This window comes from Delphinus delphis, chromosome 18 (genome assembly GCF_949987515.2).
Source record: "Delphinus delphis chromosome 18, mDelDel1.2, whole genome shotgun sequence".
NCBI classification, from domain to species: domain Eukaryota; kingdom Metazoa; phylum Chordata; class Mammalia; order Artiodactyla; family Delphinidae; genus Delphinus; species Delphinus delphis.
The window spans coordinates 68,902,492-68,925,512 of record NC_082700.1 but is presented as its reverse complement, the minus strand read 5'-3'; the positions used below and the strand labels follow the sequence as shown (position 1 = coordinate 68,925,512).

Here is a 23,021-nt window from a genome sequence, read left to right as displayed (position 1 = left end):
TTTGCCATACTTTAAAGTGAGACAACAATCTGAGGAACTTCTAGGGCGTGCAGAGGAGGCGCATCAGTGTTCTTTCCCCACCCCAAACAGAAACACCAAAGAACCATTGCAAATCCAGAAACACTGGAGGAATGTTCACCGCCCCTCCCCTCCCTTTCCTTGGGGCTAGTCTGTTTAATTTTAAAAGCAGAATTTTGCTTTCACAAAGTATACCAGCCAGGAATTTGTTCAGATTCCTCAAAACCAAGCCAAGAAAAGTTTCAGAAAGTTCAGACATGTGTGGCTGAGTGGAAAGAACAGAGTTTTTAAAGGCAGGCACAGATGCATGGGAACACTGCTCCAGACGGCCACTTCTGGCTGACCTTTGGCAAGCTTCCGTCGACTTAAAAAAGAATGCACAATGTGAGAGTTGTGAGTCAAGTTTTATTTGGGGCCAAATGAGGACTACAGCCTGGGAGACAGCACTTCAGATGGCTCTGAGAAACTGCTCCAAAGAGGAAGGGGGGGAAGGTCAGTATATATGTGATATTGGTGAGGGGGACCAATCAAGCACGTATTTTTTTGCCGAAGGTTTCTGCTAGTCTCATGAAGGTTACTGCAAGTCACGAGGAGCAGACATCACCATGAAGGATTTTAGTGCTTTTCTAGATTCGAGGAGATACAAGAATTGGGCTCTTAAAAATGGCTCCTGAAAATATCCATCTGAAGACCTGTTCTGCCAGTTTTCCCCAGAGCACAGAGGGCCTCATTTCTGATCTCCACCCTAAAGTCCTTTCAGGGGGTGTTGAAAGTCAACAGCTGCAGCAGCACATGATTTAATCCTTGTAGAGGTAGATGGCAAGTGCTAAAGGTAAGTGCCGGTTTGTGGTTGACACTTCTTAGCCTCATTGGGCCACAGTCTCCTCATTTATAAATGAGGAGAGGTAAGAATGAACTTGCCAGGGTGTCGATACAGAATTAAAACGTGTAAAGGGCCCCGCATGTACCAGGATGGTTCTCTCCATCTGCGTGATCTATGACGGTCCCAGGGAGCCGGGGTCATTCATTGTCCCTCTGGCTCCATGGCCAGGGGTCTGTGGTTTCTTCGGGCAGGAGCTGCCTAATGCAGCCCAGGGTGTCACTGCGCTGCTTAGAACCTAACAGGCCTGAGGCCCGGCTTTTTCCCCCTGAGACAAAGGGGAGCTTTGGTCACAAAGGCACCCAGTGACCTCTGTAATGCGTGCAGGAGAATGCAGCTGTGCCCCTGTTCTGGCTGAGTCCACATTGATCTCAGGGTTGAATTCAAGATACTAATTGCCAGTCGACACCAGGATCAGCATTTGTCTTTAAGCACCAGGAAGTAACGGCGAGACCTGAAAAGCCAAACCAAGGACTTCCTTTTCCACTCGTTTCCAACGTCAGAAAATATTTATATCCAAATACGATGTAAAGCAGTACCAGTGTTTAGGATTCTCAAACAGTGCTCTTTATATAAAACAATCACGATTGTCTAGTTTCTGTATTGTTTTCCAGTGCTTTTTCAGTTTTTCATAAAACAGAACTGATTTTTTTCCCCAGTATTTTCATCTCTTGATTTCTAGATGCCCCACTGAGCAAAGAAAATACTGATCACTGAGGAATGTGCCTTACTTGACTGTACAGCATCTACCCACAGTAGCCAAATGTATGTGGTTTTTTAAAGAACATTCTTTGAGCCTCTTCTGTTGCCTTCATCTTTGTGGCCCAAAAGGAGCTGCTCACGCCTGCCCATTGCCATGGATATTTCCAGAACAGCATGCGCTCCAAGCCTGCCCCACATGTGGCTCTTGCAGCAACTGGAGACATCTCTTCAGAAGCCCCCACTTCCACCTCAGAAACGACAGGCAGGAGCCTGGGTTCTTAAAGACCAGGAAGATGCGTCCGACAACAGCACCTGAACTTCCGCCCAGCAAGGGAAGTCTGATGGGAACAGTGGGGGAGGGCTGGGGGGAGGGGCACCCCTCTGCAGGAATGAGGCCTCGTCCTATCAGGAGGGCAGCCCTGGGGCCCCTCCCCTCCTCTCCCCTGAGCAGGGATGACCGTCAGGGGCAGGAGATGAGCCTCTGCTTCCCCTCAGCTTGAGGGTTACGCAGTCTCAGAAGGAGACGTCAGAATTGTGACCACCACAGCCGGAAGCCCCCTGCTCCGTGGCAGCACGGGCTGTGGAGGGAACAGAAGGAGAGGGAAGCATCCCTGGAGGCTGGAGTGAGCCTGCTGGCGGGAGGAGGAAGCAGTGGCAGCATGTGCCCTGCAGGGGACTCGGGCCCATCAAGGCAGAAGCCAGACAGTGGCACAGTACTGAGGAGGAAGAGGTCCAAGGAACATGTGTTCAAATCCCGCTTTGCACAGATGACTCAACTTGCTTCCACCCCGGTTTCTTCCTCTGTAAATGGGGTTAAAATACTACGGCAGCCACTTCAGTGAACAGAGTGATATTGTAATGCCTGGACTTCCGAGGCTGGGGTGTGTACCTTGGAGCAGATCTGTGAGCGTCCAGTGCTTTCAGACCTCGAGAATAAAACCAAGGGTTTATCTGCCTAGCTGAGGACCCATATGGGAGAAGGGTCCCCTGAGGCAGCAGAATGAAGGTAAAGGGGGTGGGTGGGGAGAAAGTAGAGCCATTAAGCTAGAGTGAGGCCCTGGGGAGGGAGCTGGGAACAGGCAGCCTCTCTGTGACCACCGGTGAGGACCACAGAGCATCCTTAGGAGGCAAAGCGAGTCTGCTGTCCCGGTGCTGGGAGCCCTGGCAGCTGGTGTGGGTCACCAGTTGGCCCCAGGCATGATCTCTTCGTAGAAATCAAGGCAGACAGTCCAGGTTTGGAGCCCGTTCAAGAAGGCAGCTGAGCAGCCTTCTCTTCTCATTATCCAAGACATCCTTCCTTCCCTTTTACATGCGTTTTTTTTTTTCTCTCTGAAAATTTCCATCAGCCCCTCTCCCTGACCTGCTCTCTGCTTTTTTACTGTCATTGGCTCACTTAACCTACTTGTTTACATTTTGTCCAGATGAGCCTATCATTATGTCATAGGCCAGGCTGCTCTTGTGGTGTTTACGGTCTCCAGGGGGAGGAAAATAAAGAAATGTACACTTTAAGATCTGGACAGGGCTTCCCTGGTGGCGCAGTGGTTGAGAGTCCACCTGCTGACACAGGGGACACGGGTTCAAGCCCTGATCCGGGAAGATCCCACATGCCGCGGATCACCTACGCCTGTGAGCCACAACTACTGAGCCCGCGTGCTGCAACTACTGAAGTCTGCGCGCCTAGAGCCCGTGCTCCACAACAAAAGGAGCCACCGCAATGAGAAGCCCGTGCACTACAAAGAAGAGTAGCCCCCGCTCGCCGCAACTAGAGAAAGCCCGCATGCAGCAACAAAGACCCAACACAGCCAAAAATAAATTAAAAAAAAAAAAATCTGGACAAACTTTTTAAACTACTACATCCTGCCGATAAAATAAGATAAATAATGGTATGTCCTATGTTGCAGAGGATTAGCTCATCCCTTAAAATCAAAGCTTTGGGGGAAAACGAGGCAAGAGATATGGTTGGGTGAGAATTTGTCATGCAAATAAGATCAGTCTGCTCTCTGTTCTCTCTTTTTAAAGCAAGAAGTATTCAAGAATCCTAGGTCAAAACAGAGGGTTTAAAAGGCTGGAAAAACTAAATGGGCCAAAGGAAAGAGACTTTTCACTCAAGCAGCTATGTAGATGGTAAAAGTCCTTGTACCCCCTTTAAACTTCAGCAGTTTGTGCTGACAGTGTGATATAAGTCTATCAAAGTAATAGCAAATTTATTCAAGTTTAAGAGAATAATAAAACACTGCTAACATAGTGGGTACTTATTCCCAATTCTTAAGTCAATACCATTGATGAGAAGGCAAAGAATGGTGGTGTTAATCAAGTAAGAGATTTGGGTAAAACATTCAACTCTATTTCCTCATCTTTCAAAAAAGAGGCAACACCTGCCCTGTCCTCTCATTCCTAATCTACAGGGTTGTTGGATGAATCTGTTATGGAGGTTCGTGAAAACCCTCTTTTAATTGTATAATGCTGAGTTACATCAGCAAATAATAATAATTATTATGTTATAAATATAATAAGTATATTATTAAATAACAATTATTATTATTATTGATGAAGAAGAATGAGTATGATTATATCCCTACTGAATAATAGTTAAATAAAAGATTATTAAAGCTTTAAATAATTACTCCTATTCCAGACATATTTCTCTGCACGTTGGATGTTAGGTAGTATTCCCAAGGATGATTTTTCTGTCGTTCTCCTGCCCAGGGGTGAAAAAGTGAATATCATACCATCTGACACAGTGCAAGTGCCTGATGGCTCTCTTAATGTCATGAGCCCAGTATTTGCTAGAAAGGTCCACTCGCTGGTCAGAGGATCTCTGACCTGTGTAGCAGTCTGGCCAGTGTGCCTCATGAGAGTGTGGAGAGCCACTTCATTCCAGGCATGGGCCGCCCAGATCACAGCTGCTCAGAGCTCTTTGGCTTTGGTTAAGTTTGTTGTGCTGTTATATAATGGGTACTTTGACCATATCTCATGAATGACTGATTTATTCTTCCTCCTTCTCCACTGTCCTATTATCGTGCTGTTGTCTGTGTCGAATGTTGTGTTAGAGTGTGTTGTTAAAATCAAGCAGAAAAACAGGCAGCTGTTAAGGTGTAAGGAGAAAAACATTAGTAACGGGGAAATCCACATACGGCACAGTAAGATTCTGACACCGTGGCGTGGGGCCGGCCCCAAGAGGCTTTACAGTCGTACTCTAGCCTTACTTTGTGCTCATGATGTTCTTTTCACCCCTACGCTGTTACTAGTGCACAAGCCAAATTGTGACCAAGCAGACTAGACTGCAGGTGAGCAGTGAGTTATGCCTTTGCCTGTTAATTTAGAACTCTCATTTTATTCAGACAGGAGGCTCATTGGCCCATGCTATTTCTGATCCGTACCTTAAATCGAAAAGAAGTTATTTAACGGCTTCTGGTTTCTGCTCCAACATGTAAAGAGCTTGGAAGTTGTCAGTCCTGTTCTCACAACAAGAAAAAAAGCTAAACAAACTGAAAACCAACAATTCTGAGAGTCAGCAATGCTCTTAGATCTAACAGAGAGTTGAGGTTGCAGGGCAAAGTGCTCTTTGAAATTTGGAGAGACAGCAAATGCAGAGAATCATTGCTCCCCAGGGGCAGAAGCCACTGGTGCCAGAGACACTTAAAGTTGGGTAATTCCTGCAGGCAGAGCATGGACTAGCCTAAGAGTTGACAATCCCTCTAGTCTTAGGGGGACCCAACGCTTTCATGAGTTTTACCTCCAGGAGCCTTACCCAGTTCTTAGGATGATGATCAGAGAAAAATTCCTTCATGCTTCCTGCAGGGGGAGAGGAACAGTGACTATTCTGAAATAAGCCCAGAGCCCTCTGTTCATGACACAGGCATGCCCTGGAGGACATCTGCTTTCCCAGAGCCTCATCTGACCTCGAAGGAGGGCTGGTAGATGAGCAGAGTCCCTCTGGCCTCTCTGCATCACATAAACTGAGAAAAAGAGTCTAAGAAACTCTTCTGAAGGTCACAGCCAGGACTCAAGACTGACTAAAAAAATTGAGATTTAATCATAAGATTATAGAATGTTTCTCCTCTCCAACACTTTATCATCACATTAACAGGGCTCCAAAATGATAACCAGGTTACAATCTAGCTGCAAGACACAGAGTCTGTTTAGAAGGAATTTTGGGGGAAGCGTAAAGACAGCAGGAGACACAGAAACCAGGACACTAAAGGACACTGAAGCCTTTGACACCTACAGATATGGCATACATTAAGCACAGCCTAACCTCTCGCCAGATTATCATAAAACCTTACACTAAAGGCCTACCTACCTCAGTTACTGTTACCTATATATCATGTCCAGTTTTCAACAAAACATTACAAGGCCTGGTAGAAGGCAAATAAAACACAGTCTGAAGATACAAAGCAAGCATCAGAACCAGACTCAGATATGACAGGAATTTTGTAATTATCAAGTAATTTGGAACTGAAAATACTTTAATTAATAGGCTAAGGGTTCTAATGAAAAAAGTGGACAACATGCAAGAACGGATGGGTAATGTAAGCAGAGAAATAGAAACTCTAAGAATCAAGAGGAAGTACTAGAGATCAAAAACATTCTAACTGAAATGAAAAATGCCTTTGGTGGGCTCATCGGGAGACTAGACACAGCCAAGGCAAGAAACTCTGAGACTGAAGATAAGTCAGTAGAAACTTCACAAACTGAAATGCAAAGAGAAAGAAGAATGAGAAAAAGATGGAACAGAATGACAAATAACTATGAACCACTACAAAAAGGCTAACATACATGTAATGAAAATACCAAAAAGAGAAGAGAGGAAGGAACAGAAGAAATATGTGAGGTAATAATGGCTGAGAATTTCCCAAAATTCACTTTGGATGCAAAACCACAGGTAAAGGGAGCTCAAAGAACACCAAGTAGGGTAAGTACCAAAATATCTACACCTGGGTATATTCTGTTCAAACTTCAGAAAACTAAAGACAATGAGAAAATTTTGGAAGAAGCCAGAGGGGGATAAAACCCAAAACACCTTACCTATTGAGGAGCAAGGATAATTATTATATTGGACTTCTCTTCAGAAGATATGCAAGCAAAAAAGAGTAAAATGAAATATTTAAAGTGTAAAAAAAATCCAAATAACCTAGAATTTTGTATCCAGCGAGAGTATCTTTCAAAAGTGAGGACATATAAAGACATTCCCAGACAAACAAAATCTAAGAGAATTTGTTGCCAGCAGAACTGCTTTACAAGAAATGATAAAAGAAGTTCTTTAGAGAAGGGAAATGATGTAGATCAGAAACTCAGATCTACATAAAGAAGAAGAGTGTTGGAAAAGTGATACATGAAGGTAAATAAAATATTTCATTATTCTTAACTGACCTAATAGGTATCTGTTTGTTCAAAATAATAATAGAAACAGTATATTAGGTGATTAGAGCTTATGGATAAGTGAGATGAATAACAGCAGTGTATTAGGGACAGGAGGAAGGAAGTGAGAATACTCTATTATAAGGTTCCTGCACCGTCTATGAAGAGGTAGAGTATTATTAGAAAGTGAACTTAGATTTGTTGTAAATGTATATTGTAAACCCTAAGGCAACCACTAAATTTTTTAAAGGAAGTATAATTAATATGCTGAGAGGAGTAAAAATGGAATCATAAAGAGAGAGGCAGACAGAAGGCAAAAAAGAAACAAGGAACAATTGCAATGAAAAGAAAACAGTTACAAATATGGTACATTTAATTTGTCTATCAATAATTACTTTAAATGGGGATGGTATAAATATACCAATTATCTGAGACTAAGAGAGTGGATTAAAAACCAATACCCAGCCATATGTTGTCTGCAAGAACCCCACTTTACCTATGAAGACACAGATAGATTAAAAGTAAAGAGATGGAGAAAGATGTACCATGCTAACACTAATGAAAAGGAAACAGGAGTAGCTGTGTTAATTTCAGACAAAGCTGACTCCGGAGCAAGAGAAGTTATCAGAGAGAAAGATGGGTATTGCATAATAATATAGGGTCAGTTCTCCGAGAAAACACAACAGTCCTTAATGTATATGCACCTAACAACAGAGCATCAAAGATATCAGTCCTTCCCAATGCGAGGTAAAGATTCAATGCAGGGCTTCCCTGGTGGCGCAGTGGTTGAGAGTCCGCCTGCCGATGCAGGGGACATGGGTTCGTGCCCCAGTCCGGGAGGATCCCGCATGCCGTGGAGTGGCTGGTCCCGTGAGCCATGGCTGCTGGGCCTGCGCGTCTGGAGCCTGTGCTCCGTGACGGGGGAGGCCACAGCAGTGAGAGGCCCGCGTACCGCAAAAAAAAAAGGTTCAATGCAATCCCAATCAAAACCCCAACATGTGGTCTTGTGGATGTCAGCAAACCAATTCTACAGTGTATATGGAATGGTCAAAAGACCCAGAATAGTCAACATAACACTGAGAAAGAACAAAGTCAGAGGACTGACACTACTCAAATTCAAGATTTAATCTAAAGCAGTATCAAGATAGTGTGGTATTGGCAGTAAAATAGAAACTAGGTCAATGGAACAGAATAGCCAGCCCCCAAATATACCCACAAAAATACAGTCAATTGGTCTTCAACAAAGAAGCAAAAGCAATTCTATGGAAAAAGGATGGCCTTGTCAACAAATGGTGCTGTAAGTACTGGAGATTCACACAAAGAAAAGATGAATCTAGATACATCCAGTACAGCTTTCACAAAAATTAGCTCAAAATGGGTCATAGACCTAAGTGTAAAACGTAAAACGATAAAACTGTAGAAGATCACGTAGGAGAAATATCTAGGTGACCTTGGGTTTGGCAGTGATTTGGGGTTTGGCAACACCAGAAGCATGATACATAAGAGAAAAAATAACTAAGTTGGACTTCTTTAAATCAATAACTTCCGTTATGCAAAAAACACTCTTAAGAGAATAAAAAGACAAGCCACAGACTAGAGAAAAAACTTGAAGAACACATATCTGATGAAAGACTTGTATTCAAAATATACAAAGAACTCTTAAAGCTCAACAATAAGAAAACAAATGAATTTAAAAATGGGCAAAAAACAGACATCTCACCAAAGAAGATAAGCACATGGCAAATAAGCATATAAAAAATGCTCAACATCATATGTGATTAAAGAATTCCAAATTAAAACAATGAGATTCTACGACATATCTCTCAGAGTGACACAAATCCAAAACACTGACAATACCAAATACGACTGGGAATGTGGAACAGTAGGAACTTTCATTCATTGCTGGTGACAATGCAAAATGGTACAGCCACTTTAGAAGACACTTGGTCAGGTTTTTTTTTTTTTTTTTTTTTAGCTAAATATAGTCTCACTATATGATTGAGCAATTATGCTCCTAGGCATTTACCCAAATGAATTGAAAACATATCCACACAAAAACCTGCATGTGATTGTTTATAACAGCTTTATTCCTAATTGACAAAAACTGGAAGCAACCAAGATGCCCCCTCATTGGGTATAACTTGAGATAAACAAACTGTGGTACATCAATACAAGGAATATTGTTCAGCAGTAAAAAGAAGTGAGTTGTCACGCCGCCAAGAGACACAGAGGAATGATAACTGCATATTGCTAAGTGAAAGAAACTAGTCTGAAAAGCTGTTACTCTATGATTCCAACTATATGACAGTTTGGAAAATGCAAAACTGTAGAGATAGTGAAAAAGTCAGTGGTTGCCAGGGTTTCAGAGAAGGGTAGGGGTTAAATAGGTGTAGCACAGTGGACTTCTAGGATGGGGAAACTATCCTGTATGATACTGTAATAGTGGATACATAATATTATGTATTTGTCAAGACCCATCTAACTGTACAACACAAAGAGGGAACTATAATGTAAACTATGGACTTGAGTTAATAATAATGGCTCAATATGGGTTCACGAATTGTAGCAAACGTACCACACTAATGCAAGAGCTTAATAGGGTGCAGAGAGAGGGGATAAATGGGAATTCTTGGTGCTGTCTACTCAGTTTTCCTACAAGCCAGAACTACTCTTAAAAAATGAAGTCTAGGGCTTCTCTGGTGGCGCAGTGGTTGAGAGTCCGCCTGCCGATGCAGGGGACACAGGTTCGTGCCCCAGTCTGGGAGGATCCCACATGCCGCGGAGCGGCTGGGCGCGTGGGCCATGGCCGCTGAGCCTGTGCGTCCGGAGCCTGTACTCCACAACGGGAGAGGCCACAACAGTGAGAGGCCCGTGTACCGCAAAAAAAAAAAAAAAGTCTATTAATTCTCTGGAAAGTTTTTACTATTTGCTCACATTCTTATCTCACCTATGTAGAATTCTGGTTTACATTGGAAATGCTGGCCTGGTAGGAAAACATAGTATCTTGCTTCCTTGTTAACACAGCTTTTAATACATGCAAACTGTTTTTCAATCTTAGTATATAACCTTAAGAAATCTAAAATTATATCTGTGACACATCTAAAAAATAAATCTAAACCAGTTGAAAAACTGAATTTTAAAACCTGTTTTAGCCTTAGGAGTCTATGGAAGAAAATAGACAGCAAATACAGGAAAAATTCTGTGAATATTTTTGTACACATAATATCAACGTGAAGATATATGACCAAATATTTGCCTATGTATAGTTTTAAATTTTTAACAATAAGTAATTATTTCCTATTCAGTTGTAACTGTTCGATTATAGTGTTAATATGAATTATATTAGAACTTGTTCTTGTTTTCGGTTTTATATTATATCAGTGGTTAAATCAATATAATTAAATCTTTCATTGTAAATTATGGAAATTGTATGTTTATCATAACACAAGAACTTTATTTTTAGTTAAAGCCATATGTTATTTGTATTTCTTATCTCATTTATTGTTAATTACATTTGGTCAATATCACTCAGGTGTCTTTCTTCTATCCCACTTAGACCTGAATCAGATTTTAAAATGCCTCTGAACAAAAAAGTAAAATTATTTAATTCCAATCTTGGTTGATCTTTCTATCCTGTGCTTATTTACTAGTTCAGTTTTATTTAAAAATAAAACCAATTCTCACTATTGTGGCTATTCTGAGGTAGACTGACCAACTTTACCTTAAAGTTAATTTGTATTTTCCTTGCTTGTGCCTGGTAATGCAGAGATATGAACCATGTGTGTCCCCAGATATGAAGACAAGAAAGTCTTAGTACTTTTTCCAAATGCTTGGTTCTAATTTTGGACTATTATGAAATTCTAATGTCATAACTGGTAACTCCCTAAGAATTACATGACGTTCTGGCCTTTTTGCCTTGATTTCTTTTGAGCGTACTTTCCAATAGATCTTTCACAAGTGAGTGACAAAGCTAAAACACTCTAAAAGAAACCACATTTCCTACGTGGTATGATTTGCTTGCTTTTTGAGAAAATTTTAAAAGCTACTAAAGAACATTTATTTAATGTGTTAGTGGTGACCAGCAAGTACCATTATGGCCAGAGTCTGAGGCCCAGGAAGGTCATATAGGTTAGAAGCAGTGGACAGTTTGAATGCTAGGGAAGGTCGCTGAAAGCTAACTGCGGCTAAGCATAGTTTTGTTTTGTGTTTTAATCAACTAATGGAAAATAAATTTCCAAGAAGCTCTTTTGATCTAAAACCACTGCTCTTCAAAGGCAGGGGCGTGACAGTTACCTGTCATGACCTCTGCTTTGCTGCTCTTATTTCCAGCCTCCGTGGACATTGCCCAACTCCAGAGGCAGGGACTGTTTTAGTTGGCATATGGGCTCGGCATCCTTGGAACTGCTCTACTTTATGCCTAAACTTTCCTGCCAATGTCAGCATCAGCCTTGTCAACACTTCTTTTCCATTTGTGAATACTGTAGTTAAAGCTTTCACCTCTCCTTCTCTAGAAGTATTTCATATTTAGCACTTGGGTGTTTAGAAATTCTCTCTCTGAAGAAATACATTTCAACTAAGAATCTTTACGACTTATAAAAGAAGTTTCACTTAGAAAATATATATAAACATGTGTGTGTGTTTTTTTTTCCATATGGCCTTTGATCTTGTCGCAAAGCTTTAGTGCTGTGAACAGTGAGGTTTAAGGTAACCGACAAAGTGGTCTCACCAGTGAGGCAAAGTTGTGTCAAAAGAGGGCTTAATTGTTTAAAAAAAAAAATTCTAAGCAAAAATTCACCTCAAAACCCATAAGATTTCTAAATACATTTTGAAGCATTTAGAAGAAAAGAAGTCCTTTTGTGTTTGCTCCATGTTCTGGAAGAGCAAATAAAAAATGTTACTTTGTTTTGTTAACTCAGTGGCCACTCGGCAATCCTCAGGCTGAATGCCCGTGGATCGATCATCAGCTAAGCATGTGGAGGAGTTGTATATAGATTATTATAATCATAAAGTTATACCACAGTCTGTCGGGAAATACTTGTGATAATTAGTTTGGAAATATAGTTTAGTAAAATTAAACATAATTTCAAGGAAGAGAAAACATTTTCATGAAGGTTTTCTTCATTAGAAAGGTGACATCATCCCAAGTAATTTAATTGTTGTTGATTTATTTAACAAACCTCTGTAAGTCAGGGTGGGCCTTCCTTGCTGTGTTGGTCTCCTGACCTTCTTCACATTGCATATATCTGGATGCATCCAGCCTTAGTGACAAAAGTTGATTATGCTGAATCCAGATGTCCACCTTAAGAATACACATCTCTCTCATTGTTTTTTTTTTTAACTTAACATAGTATGTGTTTTTAACTGTCTCATGACAAATAGATTTACTTTTTAATCACCACTGTTGGGTAAAATTTATTATCACCTGAGTTCCATCCGTCAGATTTGAGGGTACAACTCATGTGAAGAGGTAAATGGGGAGATGGTGAGGGGAAGTTTGGTGGAATAGGAACCCCAAGTTTGTAGCGTGCTTAGCTATCACCACAATTTCATGACCCTGTCATTTGAAAGTCAGATGACTCAATGGTGTCACGTAATGTATGACTAGAAGACACAATAAGGAATATTCCCAGGACACTGTCAATTTCTCCCTTTTTTTCGTGGAAAAAGAGTTCACGGAAGACAACCAAGCAGTAAATATCCTAAAGATAGTCAAAACAGATTGGAATATAATTTTGTTCAGAGCTATTCAAAAAATCCTCTACTATGTCTCAATATAGGTAGCCTGTAGAAAGTTCCCAGGTGAGGATTTATCTTCTAAATGTAGACTTGTGGGTCTTTTTAGCTAGCGAATTCAAACCACCAAAGGAAGAGGTCAAGAAGAATGAATGAAGTTAAGAGAATTGACGAGCTGAGTATCACTGTTGGGATTTTGTTTCTTATATGGCTTGCATTTGTGCTTTGAGATTTTTGGGATCTAAGAAAGCCATGCTGTTCCAGGAGCTTCCCAGAAGTATTTTTGGAGCAGGCCACACGGGCTCCGGAAAGAGAATGCATTCTATTTCCAGGTGCTATTGTAGAATCACTATTCATTTAACAAAAGTGTGGTCTTTTCAGCTAGAAATTTTAGTTCCATAATTCAAATGGACTAAAAATATTCTGGAGTATATCTAGAAAAAGTGTTTTGTATGTATCAATATGTTGTTTTCTAGCAATGTCCCATTCTGGATTAAACATAGAGGAAAACTTTCCTGTTTCTCTGTAGCATGAGCTTTTAAATTGCTATATGTGTATGTGTTTTAAGTGCATTGTGAAAATCAGCCCAATATAAAGTCAGTTATAAAAGTTCCCTTTGTTTCCAAATTATCTGTGTAATATTTACACCAAGGATGAATCGATTAAAAAAAACAGGTATATGAGGAAGACCTTCCTGTGTCTCTCTAATATATGATCATTGTTTTATTTATCACCAGTTCTGGAGTGTTTCTCAATGCCAAGTCCAGAAGTGAAAGATACAGTTTTAACTTAGAGTGCTGACACCTAGCGAGAGAGACAAACAAGGTAACAGAAGTCAGTGTGACAAGTGACAGGATACAGGTGAGCTCCGGCCTCTCTGGGAGGAGCAGCGTCGCGAGTGGCCTGAGGGCAGAGGAGGTGAGCTGGGCTGGAGGACCACAGGGGAGTTGGCAGCACCGGGGCAGCCAGAGGGGGCAGGATGTGCAAAATCAGTGTGAGCGGCAACAGTTCATGCTCAGGGTTGTCGGCTTCTCACAGAAAGTAAGAAGATCATACATTTTATTTTGTCAGTTTAAACAGTGGACAGCCTCTTCAAAAGTGATCTTCTTTTCGTACATTTGTCGAAGTCAGGAGCAGGAAAGGGGTGAGGAAGGGCTGTCTTATTCCACTGCCTTTGCTCTTGCAACTCAGTGACATCCCCGAAGCCTTTGACCCCGCATCGTTCATGTACACGGGAAACACTTTTTTCAATAATAAGCATTTTCTCGGGGAGTTTGTTGGTTCCACTTTCACAAGTGTCTCATCTCTTTGTAGCAACAAACCTTGCTCTCTGAACTGTACTGAAGGTTCCTACTTTTCTTTCTTCGGTGTCGAATTAGGAAAAATGGAGTAAAAGCTTCAAGATTACTCATTGAACATACTAGTTTTTACTTAATTTCAAATAGCATCTTCCCTGTAGGTGTAATAAAGATCTGCGCAAGTTAGAGGAAGGATAATTTTCAGTATTCCTTTCACATTTAATCTTACATTGATGATCCTCGTATGTTACCTGTAAATGCTCAATTGGTAAAGCAGTTAAACTTTAATGGTAATTCATAATGGATTTCTGCAGCCACTTTTCTTTTTTAGTTCACATAACTAGAAAAAAATAAGGGACTTAAATTACGTCATGTTAAAATTGTCCTTCGTATTCAGACCATAAAAGCAAAAACGTTGTATATTTTTAGTACGTAGGGATCATTAATGGAAACAGTCACTTCTGTTTTCTATTGCCATTTTATATTTGGTGTGTGCTGTTCCTCTGTGAATCTTTCTCTTAAAAGTTATATTCTTGTATGAGTTCCTCAATAGACTATAAACTATAAACATAGTCCCTCAGAAAATAATTATCAATAACTTCATTTGAATTGAGGATAAGAGAAAAGAAGGTCTCTCTAAAGCCCCGGTGCCAAGCAAGAATGTATATAAGTAAATGGTAAAGAAAAAAAGAGTTTAAGACCTGGAGCCTGATGATGTGGGTTTAGATTCTGGTTTTGTTTCTTTTTAACTCGGACAACTTCATTATCTAGTGACCTTCCCTTTGCTTTTCTGTGAAATGTGATGGATATTATCTGTGCTTATACCCACCTACCCATCTACCTGCCTAATTAGACAGGGATTTCCTTAGCATTTAAGTATGTGAAAGAGCCTTGAAACTAAACGTGTGCTACAAATACTAGTTGCTATGGCAACGACTTACCAACGTACCAAATATGATTCTTAAAATGAGAGGCAGTACATGTATGAAGTTATATTTTACATAAACTACGTAGCACAGATTAGTGCCTAATAGGCATTCACCAAACAGGGATCTGCTTTCCCTCTTTGTCTCAGCTTTTCTTTCAAGCCTTGTTATTTCTCATTTGTCCCCATTTGCTGCTACACTTTTCTGCTGTTCTGGGTGCTTTCGAATTCACTGATGCTCTGGTTCTTCTTCCTGCATGCACAGGCCCAGAGAGGCAGTCAGACGTCAGGCAAATTTAGTAACCTCCTTCTTAGTTTGGACATTTGATTGTATGCACATTCTAATTTTAAATTAACACATATATGGGTGGCTATTGGCTTTATATTCTATAATAATTTAATTCATTTATAGCAGTGCAATTTGTTGAGGTACAAATCTTTACCAGTTTTATGAATAAAAACCCATATCATATTTGTTTTGTAAACAACTTCAACTGAGTACTATATTGTTTATTTGTATGGTTTTTCACAAAATAATGAGCAGTTATTTTCATTGTTTATAATAATGCCTAAAATTTATTAAGTGCTCATCAAATGTCAGTGCTTGACAGAAACGAAATCATTTAATCCTCACAATACTTTGCGGTATGTCTTAATTATTATTTCCCCATTTTACAGATGGGGAAACTAAGCCACAGAAAAGATGTCAGGAGACAGGATATTATCACAGTTAAATATGCAGGTCCTCGTTCCTGAGTGCCTGGGTTAATTCTAGTTCCCCTAATTATTATGTGTGCATCCTTAGACAAATTCCCTACCCTTTATGTGCGTTAGTTTTCCCATCTGTAAAATAGGGAAATAATGACACATACTCATAATGCCATGAGGCTTAAACACTGGCTTTCCTCTGAATGACATTTTAGATTCTCTTAACCATATGTTCAAAAATCTGCCCACATATTGTTCCCTTTTCCTTCTTTTCATTATCAGTAGTATTTTCAATGAGGCAATTCTCGTAGACAATACAAAGTACTCTTTAATGATTTACTAACTTATGTTTTGGTGTTCAGTGTAAACACCATGGAATCCAAAGACAGGCTCCATCACATGAATTTTTGGAGCCTAAGATACTTTAGTTCTCCCCATGAGAACGTGATTTCAAATGAAACCCAGTTCTTGGACTTATTTCAAGTGCTTTTCAGCATGCTGAAAGTGTTAAGCCCCAAGTGGCAAACGTACATGGTACCCATCCTTTATTATTATATCTTTACTTGGCTAGATTGTTAGTGTTCTTTTCCTCATTGTTAAATGCATTTAACAGCGAAATCTGTAACCTAAAATTGTTTCATTGCTAGAGATATTAAAACTGCCCTGGCTTGAAGTCAGAAGCAACTTTATCAAAATCCTAAGACTAAGAGCAATAAAATGTTGCATGTGATTTGAGTCCCTTTAGAAGAGCTTTTGTCATTGAGAAAATGAGCATGGATAAATATTGATTGTGTTTCTGAAAAATGTTTTCTCATTTCAAAAGTCCACCCCAGCTTAGCCGGCTCCCCTCTCTCTTAACAGGCACCAGCATCTTCACCGTGTACGAGGCTGCATCCCAGGAAGGATGGGTATTCCTCATGTACAGAGCCATCGACAGCTTTCCCCGCTGGCGTTCCTATTTCTACTTCATTACCCTTATTTTCTTCCTTGCCTGGCTTGTTAAGGTACTCTAAAAATTAGTACTCATCCAGTCTATGCTTTCTGACAGTTTCTGCAGATCTTTTTGTTTGTTTTCAGTTGCCCTCACTCCCTCACGCCCAGTCTTGGTAAATGTGGTTTGTCATTTTCTTTCAGAATGTGTTTATTGCTGTCATCATTGAAACATTTGCAGAAATCAGGGTACAGTTTCAACAGATGTGGGGATCTAGAAGCAGCACTACTTCGACAGCCACGACGCAGGTACAGTATCCGGAGATGATGATGTAACCCACTCGAACTGGGCGTGTCCCGCTGCACCACCCTGGAAATTGATGGGACTTGATGGGACTTGAGAAACCCTGTTATCACCAACTTCTGCAATCGGATTCACTGAGGGAGCTGCTTAAAAATACAGGTGCAAAGCCCCAAACCCAGAGCGACTAAATCAGATTTTCTGGATGATGGGGCAAGGGCACCTATATTTTTAACAGCCCCATCGGTGGGTTTGACAGAAAACCAGGCTTATCATATTTATTATGTACCTTCGATTTGATTCTACCGTCACATGTCCTCCAAGGACTTGCTGATAAAATATAGCAACTGTGGAATTCCCCATTTTAAAATATTCACGTAATTGAAACCCATATAATGGCCCTTATGTATAGGATTAGAATTTTTCGGAAGGAAAATTTATTTCATTCAGAATGAACCAATCACAATATAATAAATTATGAAGAAGACCCCTCCATCCCAAATGCATGCCTGTGAATTTTGAGGAATTACTGCCTATTCAGAAGGTTTCCACTATGCTTCCGAGAAATTGGAAGTATCCTAGAATTTGACTAGAAGTGGCATGGCATTTATTACATAAGAGGGCAATTCAGATCCAATGTCTTTTGTTTTTATTTTTGGTTTTGTTTTGTGTGTTTGTTTCTTGGTGGTTAGAAAGAGGAAGAATAGGTTTATATATCTTCTTCTGGTATAAATCTTAATAAAAGAGAGAGAAAATAAAAATTCCAGAATTGAGAATGAAATTATGTTATGCCTTGCAACTATTGCTTTAATGTTAAATTTTAAGAGAAATTTAACATAAGTTTGTAAATACTTACACGGGTCTGTTAGGACAAAGGTATCTGTGAAAGATCCGAGGTACAAATTTTACTTTGAAAATCTCCAAATTGAACTTTTAATAATTATATTTATATAATTATTACTTTTAAAATAATATATTATTTTTTTAAATAATTGTATTTATGCCTATGTATTAAAATTATAAAGAAAAGGATTCAGGATAGTGGCTCACTGGGAGTGGGGATGAGGAAGCAGAGGAATAATATTAAGAAGAAGTGCAAAGGTAAAAAAAAATAAAATATTTATATTTAATAGCTAATAGTGAAAATGCTATTAAACATGCTAATATTTGGAAGAGCCTTGTGCAGTATTTTTATGATGTTGTGAAAGTTCGAATGGTCTAGTTCATTATAGATGAAATAGTATTTATATTATTCAGTTTTGTCAAACAGCTATTCAAACGTCCATGAAAGATTTTTTTAAGTGTTATCTAGGTTATGTCACAGATGGCATGTAGGAAAACCTTCAGTGAGCCTGCCACATCTAGTACTCATTTCTTCTCTCATCTTTTTAGTGAACTATGAGAAATCGTAAAGTTCCAAGTCCATTCTGACATGTCTTTTAAATAGAGTGACGGCCTCGTGGAGGTGTGTTTTCCAGTATAGACATTGAGAACAAAGTGGGACATAGAACTATGAACTCCACACAGAATTCACATTTGATATTCCTGAGAGATGACCTAAAATGTCTTTAAAACCATATAGTGCTTATTAAGTAACTCTTAGTTGTAAAACCACAGCTGGAAAAGTGGTGTTTGGAAGTGCCACCGAGTCAGCCAGCAGTTACAATAGAAAGTCAAATGTGGAAAGACCGTGAACACAGTTGTACAAAATTGCTTTGTTGCAAAATTGTCCTTAATCAGGAGGAATAAGGTGGTAATTCAGACGTAATGCGTCTAGGTATTCAGCAGAGGTAATCACACAGAGAATTGTGAAAAACCTTCATTAAGAAAAATGCTATGGCTGAGGACCTGGTTGCTAAGCAACCGAAGCTCCAGCAGCAGCCTCTCTGGTAAAACACCACTTGGGCTGCCTGGCAACAGGCCGCAGGCCCCGCCCATCCCCTCGCCAGCCACTGAGCAAGTGCTCCAGATGCTTTTGTGTGTGTGGAAGGGAGAGGCATCATTTGCCGTGATTCTGTTACGTTTGTAAAATCAGAGACAGCTCTGCACAAAGGCCCTCTCGTTCGATGGTTTAAAACACTAAATCACAAGTTTCTAATTCTAACAAAACTGATGGGCTTTAGGGAAATAAAATAAAGATGGTTGTGTATTGTGAAGCACACAGCTTTTCAGAAATGAAGTCAGTTCTTGTCTTCCTCTAGTATGTGGGACGTCTGCAGTTGTTCTCTGTAAGTTATCCTCATAGGAGGGCAAAGAGGGTCCTGGGGATGGTGGCCTTGTTGATATTTCTAAGTCCCTGGACTTTCCAGGAGGGCTGCGTGAGTAGAAAGAAAAATTATACACATTAACAGGATAAAGTAGGGGCTTTCCGACATCTTAAGAGGTTCAACAGGAATGGCTCTGATATGTTAAGAGGCAAAAGAGAATCAGTGATGAGAACTCTTTCTTTAAAATAACAAAGCAACCTGCCTCAGAGTCACAGCATAGAAACAAATTACAGAAAAACTAATGCCAAAGGTCTTATGGAGACCATAATAGAGCAGGTAGCAGGAAAACAAAAGGAAAACGATGTGGAAATTTGCAGATTAGTAGTCAGTAGTTTGCCTGAACTCTGATGGGGAAGGTGACTCTCGTACCTGCATAATCATTTGACACAGGTCACTGTTGCCGCATGCTCAGTTATATGTTGGATTAAAGTGCAAGAGATTTGTACATCCAGGATATAATAGCCCCCTGTGTCAACCCACAATAGGACTTCCATGCTACACATTTGTAGGGGTGTTGCCCCAGAGAAAGGTGTTGAGATGGGCCGATGTGCTAGCGGAACACATCCTGGGCATCGTGCATGTCCGGTCCAGACTTGCACTCCTATTCTCTAATAGACACTTCACCTCAGATACCTGTTGCCAGTCGTGTGGTCTTCTGATCTAGGCTGATTCACAGTAGGAATGAGCTTATCTCACTTTCCCTGGAAGAGAACCGAAAGAACTAAACTTTAGGGCCCTGCAAGGCTAAGTTTTGTATATATAGTGACAAGAGACACAAGGCAGCATCTGGCAATCAATCCGTACCTAACTTTTATATACAAATCATGGCCCAGTAGGGTCATATTGAGGGATGGGTAAGTAAATATTCTGACTGTCTAAAGAGAGCAATAATTTCTGGGTCTGTCATTGTCTCTGACTGAGCACACTTGCTGGCCCATGTTTTCTGAATTAAGATACAAGACAGATAAGGGTGGAGTTGATAAAAGGACACAGGAATTCTTTCTCCTCTGTAGTTCCATGAACCTTCTCAGAATATGGGTTCCTACCATACTGGAACAACTTCTGTGTCAATGTGCAATACCGGCGTAAAGGCAGAAAGGCATAGATGAAAAGGCACATGATGGAAAATAAAAAGAATTTCTCCTCCATGAAAAGATGTGTACAATGTAATGCTCCAAAACAAAACTTTAGTAAAAATTTGTTTACTGCGTTCCAAGACTATTGGTTTCCACATGAATATACATCATTAAAATATGTGAGAAAGCAATTTAGTGACAGCAATTTCTGGGAAGGCTTTGGTAGAAGGTACAATAGTGAGCTCCTTCTAATAAGAAACTACAGTAATGGAATAATACATTCATCATAGGAAGCCATACATGAGAATTATATCTTGTGAGTCTAAGTCATTGAGTATATTATTTAATTAAGAAATCAAGTCAAGTGCCCACCCTCATTATTTTGTGTGATAATGACTATTACCTGTTTTTTTGTTTTGTTTTGTTTTGTTTTGTTTGCGTTATGCGGGCCTCTCACTGTTGTGGCCTCTCCCGTTGTGGAGCACAGGCTCCAGACACGCAGGCTCAGCAGCCATGGCTCACGGGCCCAGCCGCTCCGCGGCATGTGGGATCTTCCCGGACCGGGGCACGAACCCGTGTCCCCTGCATCGGCAGTCGGACTCTCAACCACTGTGCCACCAGGGAAGCCCTATTACCTGTTTTTTAAGATGATTGATTTTGAAAGAACCCAAAGAGCATGGGAATTTCAAAATAAATTTTGGATTTTATTTTCATTACCAAATGTGTACGTGTGTCTTGGGTTTGGAATTTTAATTCAGTTGCTAGTGGTCACCCGTATTACCAAGATCCATTCTCTACCACCTCCCATTAGATAATCTGTTACTGTTGTCATTGATGATGATATTCTGCCTAAAGTACAATAGAACAATCCACAAAGCATTCTTAGCAAAGTCAAGTGACCCTTTATAAAACGCTGGCAGTTGCAAACAGGCAAGCATGAGATGATTCTCGAGACTGAAACCTCCATGGATTCCCAAGTGATTGTACTAAGAGGAAAGTGCTCGTGTGGTTATTGGTAATACTCCACTAATTCATAACACTTTATTACAATAAATCACGTATCTTGAGAGCTGCACTAAGCACTACGCTATTGACTTTACAAGCAATCTTATTTAATCTTCACAATAACATTGTGAAGTTGGTATTATTATTGTCTCTGCTTTGCAGATTAAAAAAGGACAAGGATTGGAAAGTTAATTTTTTATCCAATATTACATAACTGGTATGTGCTAGAATGGGGGCTCAAAACCAACTTCCTTGGCTTCCCTGGTGGCGCAGTGGTTGAGAGTCTGCCTGCCGATGCAGGGCACATGGGTTCGTGTCCCGGTCCGGGAAGATCCCACATACCATGGAGCGGCTGGGCCCGTGAGCCATGGCTGCTGAGCCTGTGCGTCCGGAGCCTGTGCTCCACAATGGGAGAGGCCACAACAGTGAGAGGCCCGCGTACCACAAAAAAAAAAACCAGCCTCCGCAGCCATAAGGGTCTTCAGTTTTGCTCCCTTAGATCCTACCTCCTTTTAATTTGGTCATTACAGGCCCTGCTGTCAATGTGCTATCTTTTTTCTGGCTTCTCTTTTCTATTAAAACAAACAAAAAAAGGTTTTCTTGTTGACTGAAAGATGGAGAAAGGGGTACTTTCATACATAATTACTAAGTGTGAATTAGAGCATCCTTTCTAGAAAATAGTTTGGCAATATGTGTCAAAAGCCTTAAAAATATGTAAACTATTTGACAAAGAGATTGTACTTCTAGGAATTTATCCTAAGAAAAATTCTGGTCAATGCTCAAAGATGTACATTTGAGAATGTTTATGGAGGCATTTCAGTAAAAAAGAAAGAGAAAGAAAGAGAGAAAGAAAATTAACTCTAGTCATAAATTATTGATTATAAATTATGAAATTAGAATAAATGCAAGCCATTAAATCATGATTGAACTTTATTGATATGAAAATATGCAAATAACATATTAATGCAGTAAAAGGGTCTGATGTTTATATGTATATGTGTGTGTGGGCATAATATACCTGAAAGGTTAACTCTGAAATATTAGGGGTGCTTGTCTCTGGGGAATGGGCTTAAGATTTTTTTTTACAGCTCGTACACATTTTCTAAGTATTTAATAGTAAACCTGTATTACTAATATAATGAGAGGGGAACAGTTAGTATCTTTAAAACTGAAATAAATCATTGGACATTCAAAATGAAGCCACTTGTGTTAACTTAGGTTCAGCTGCAAGGGACAAAAAGCCCCAAATAAGTGGCTTCTATAAGATAGAGTTCCTTTCTCTCTCATATAAAGTTGGAGGATGTCATTCAAGGTTGTTACAGTGGTCTGTGTTGCTATAGATCCAGAATCCTTCTACCTTTTTGCTCCACCTTGCATCACTTCCATTCCCCAAATTGCCTCCTGGACTAAAATGGCTGCTGTAGCTGTAACTCTTACATCCATATTCCAAAGAGCAGGAAAGAAAAAAATAGAAAGTTTCTGCTTTCATTTCATAGACCAGTGTATATATATAATTACATGGTCAAGATGAGCTTCAAGAAAGGGAAAGAATGTCCTTTTTTTTGTTTTTGGTGGCCATAAAATTTTTCTTAGTTTGTAAGACAAGAGGAACAGATATGTGGAGACCCCTGCCCCTGCCACACTCCCCTAAGGACTTCACCCTAGGATTCATGGCTCTGGATATCCCACCATGTGCCTCACGTAGCTACTGTTACATTAACCAATCCAAATGTTGTTGTATAATTCAGGGAACTAAAGAGAAATGGACCATGTTTGCATTTCCTTCACTTTATTTCACACAAAGACTGACCTTGAGA

The 23,021-nt window shown here is 40.1% G+C and overlaps 1 protein-coding gene across 2 annotated transcripts in view; it reads left to right on the top strand.

Annotated features, from left to right (window-relative positions):
- NALCN (sodium leak channel, non-selective) overlaps positions 1-23,021 on the top strand; it is a 280,091-nt gene that overhangs the window by 56,585 nt on the left and 200,485 nt on the right. For both annotated transcript variants that reach the window (XM_059995484.1, XM_059995483.1), the window contains exons 7-8: positions 16,487-16,629; positions 16,760-16,864. In XM_059995484.1, coding sequence (XP_059851467.1) covers positions 16,487-16,629; positions 16,760-16,864 — 248 coding nt within the window. The remainder of the gene's footprint in view (positions 1-16,486; positions 16,630-16,759; positions 16,865-23,021) is intronic.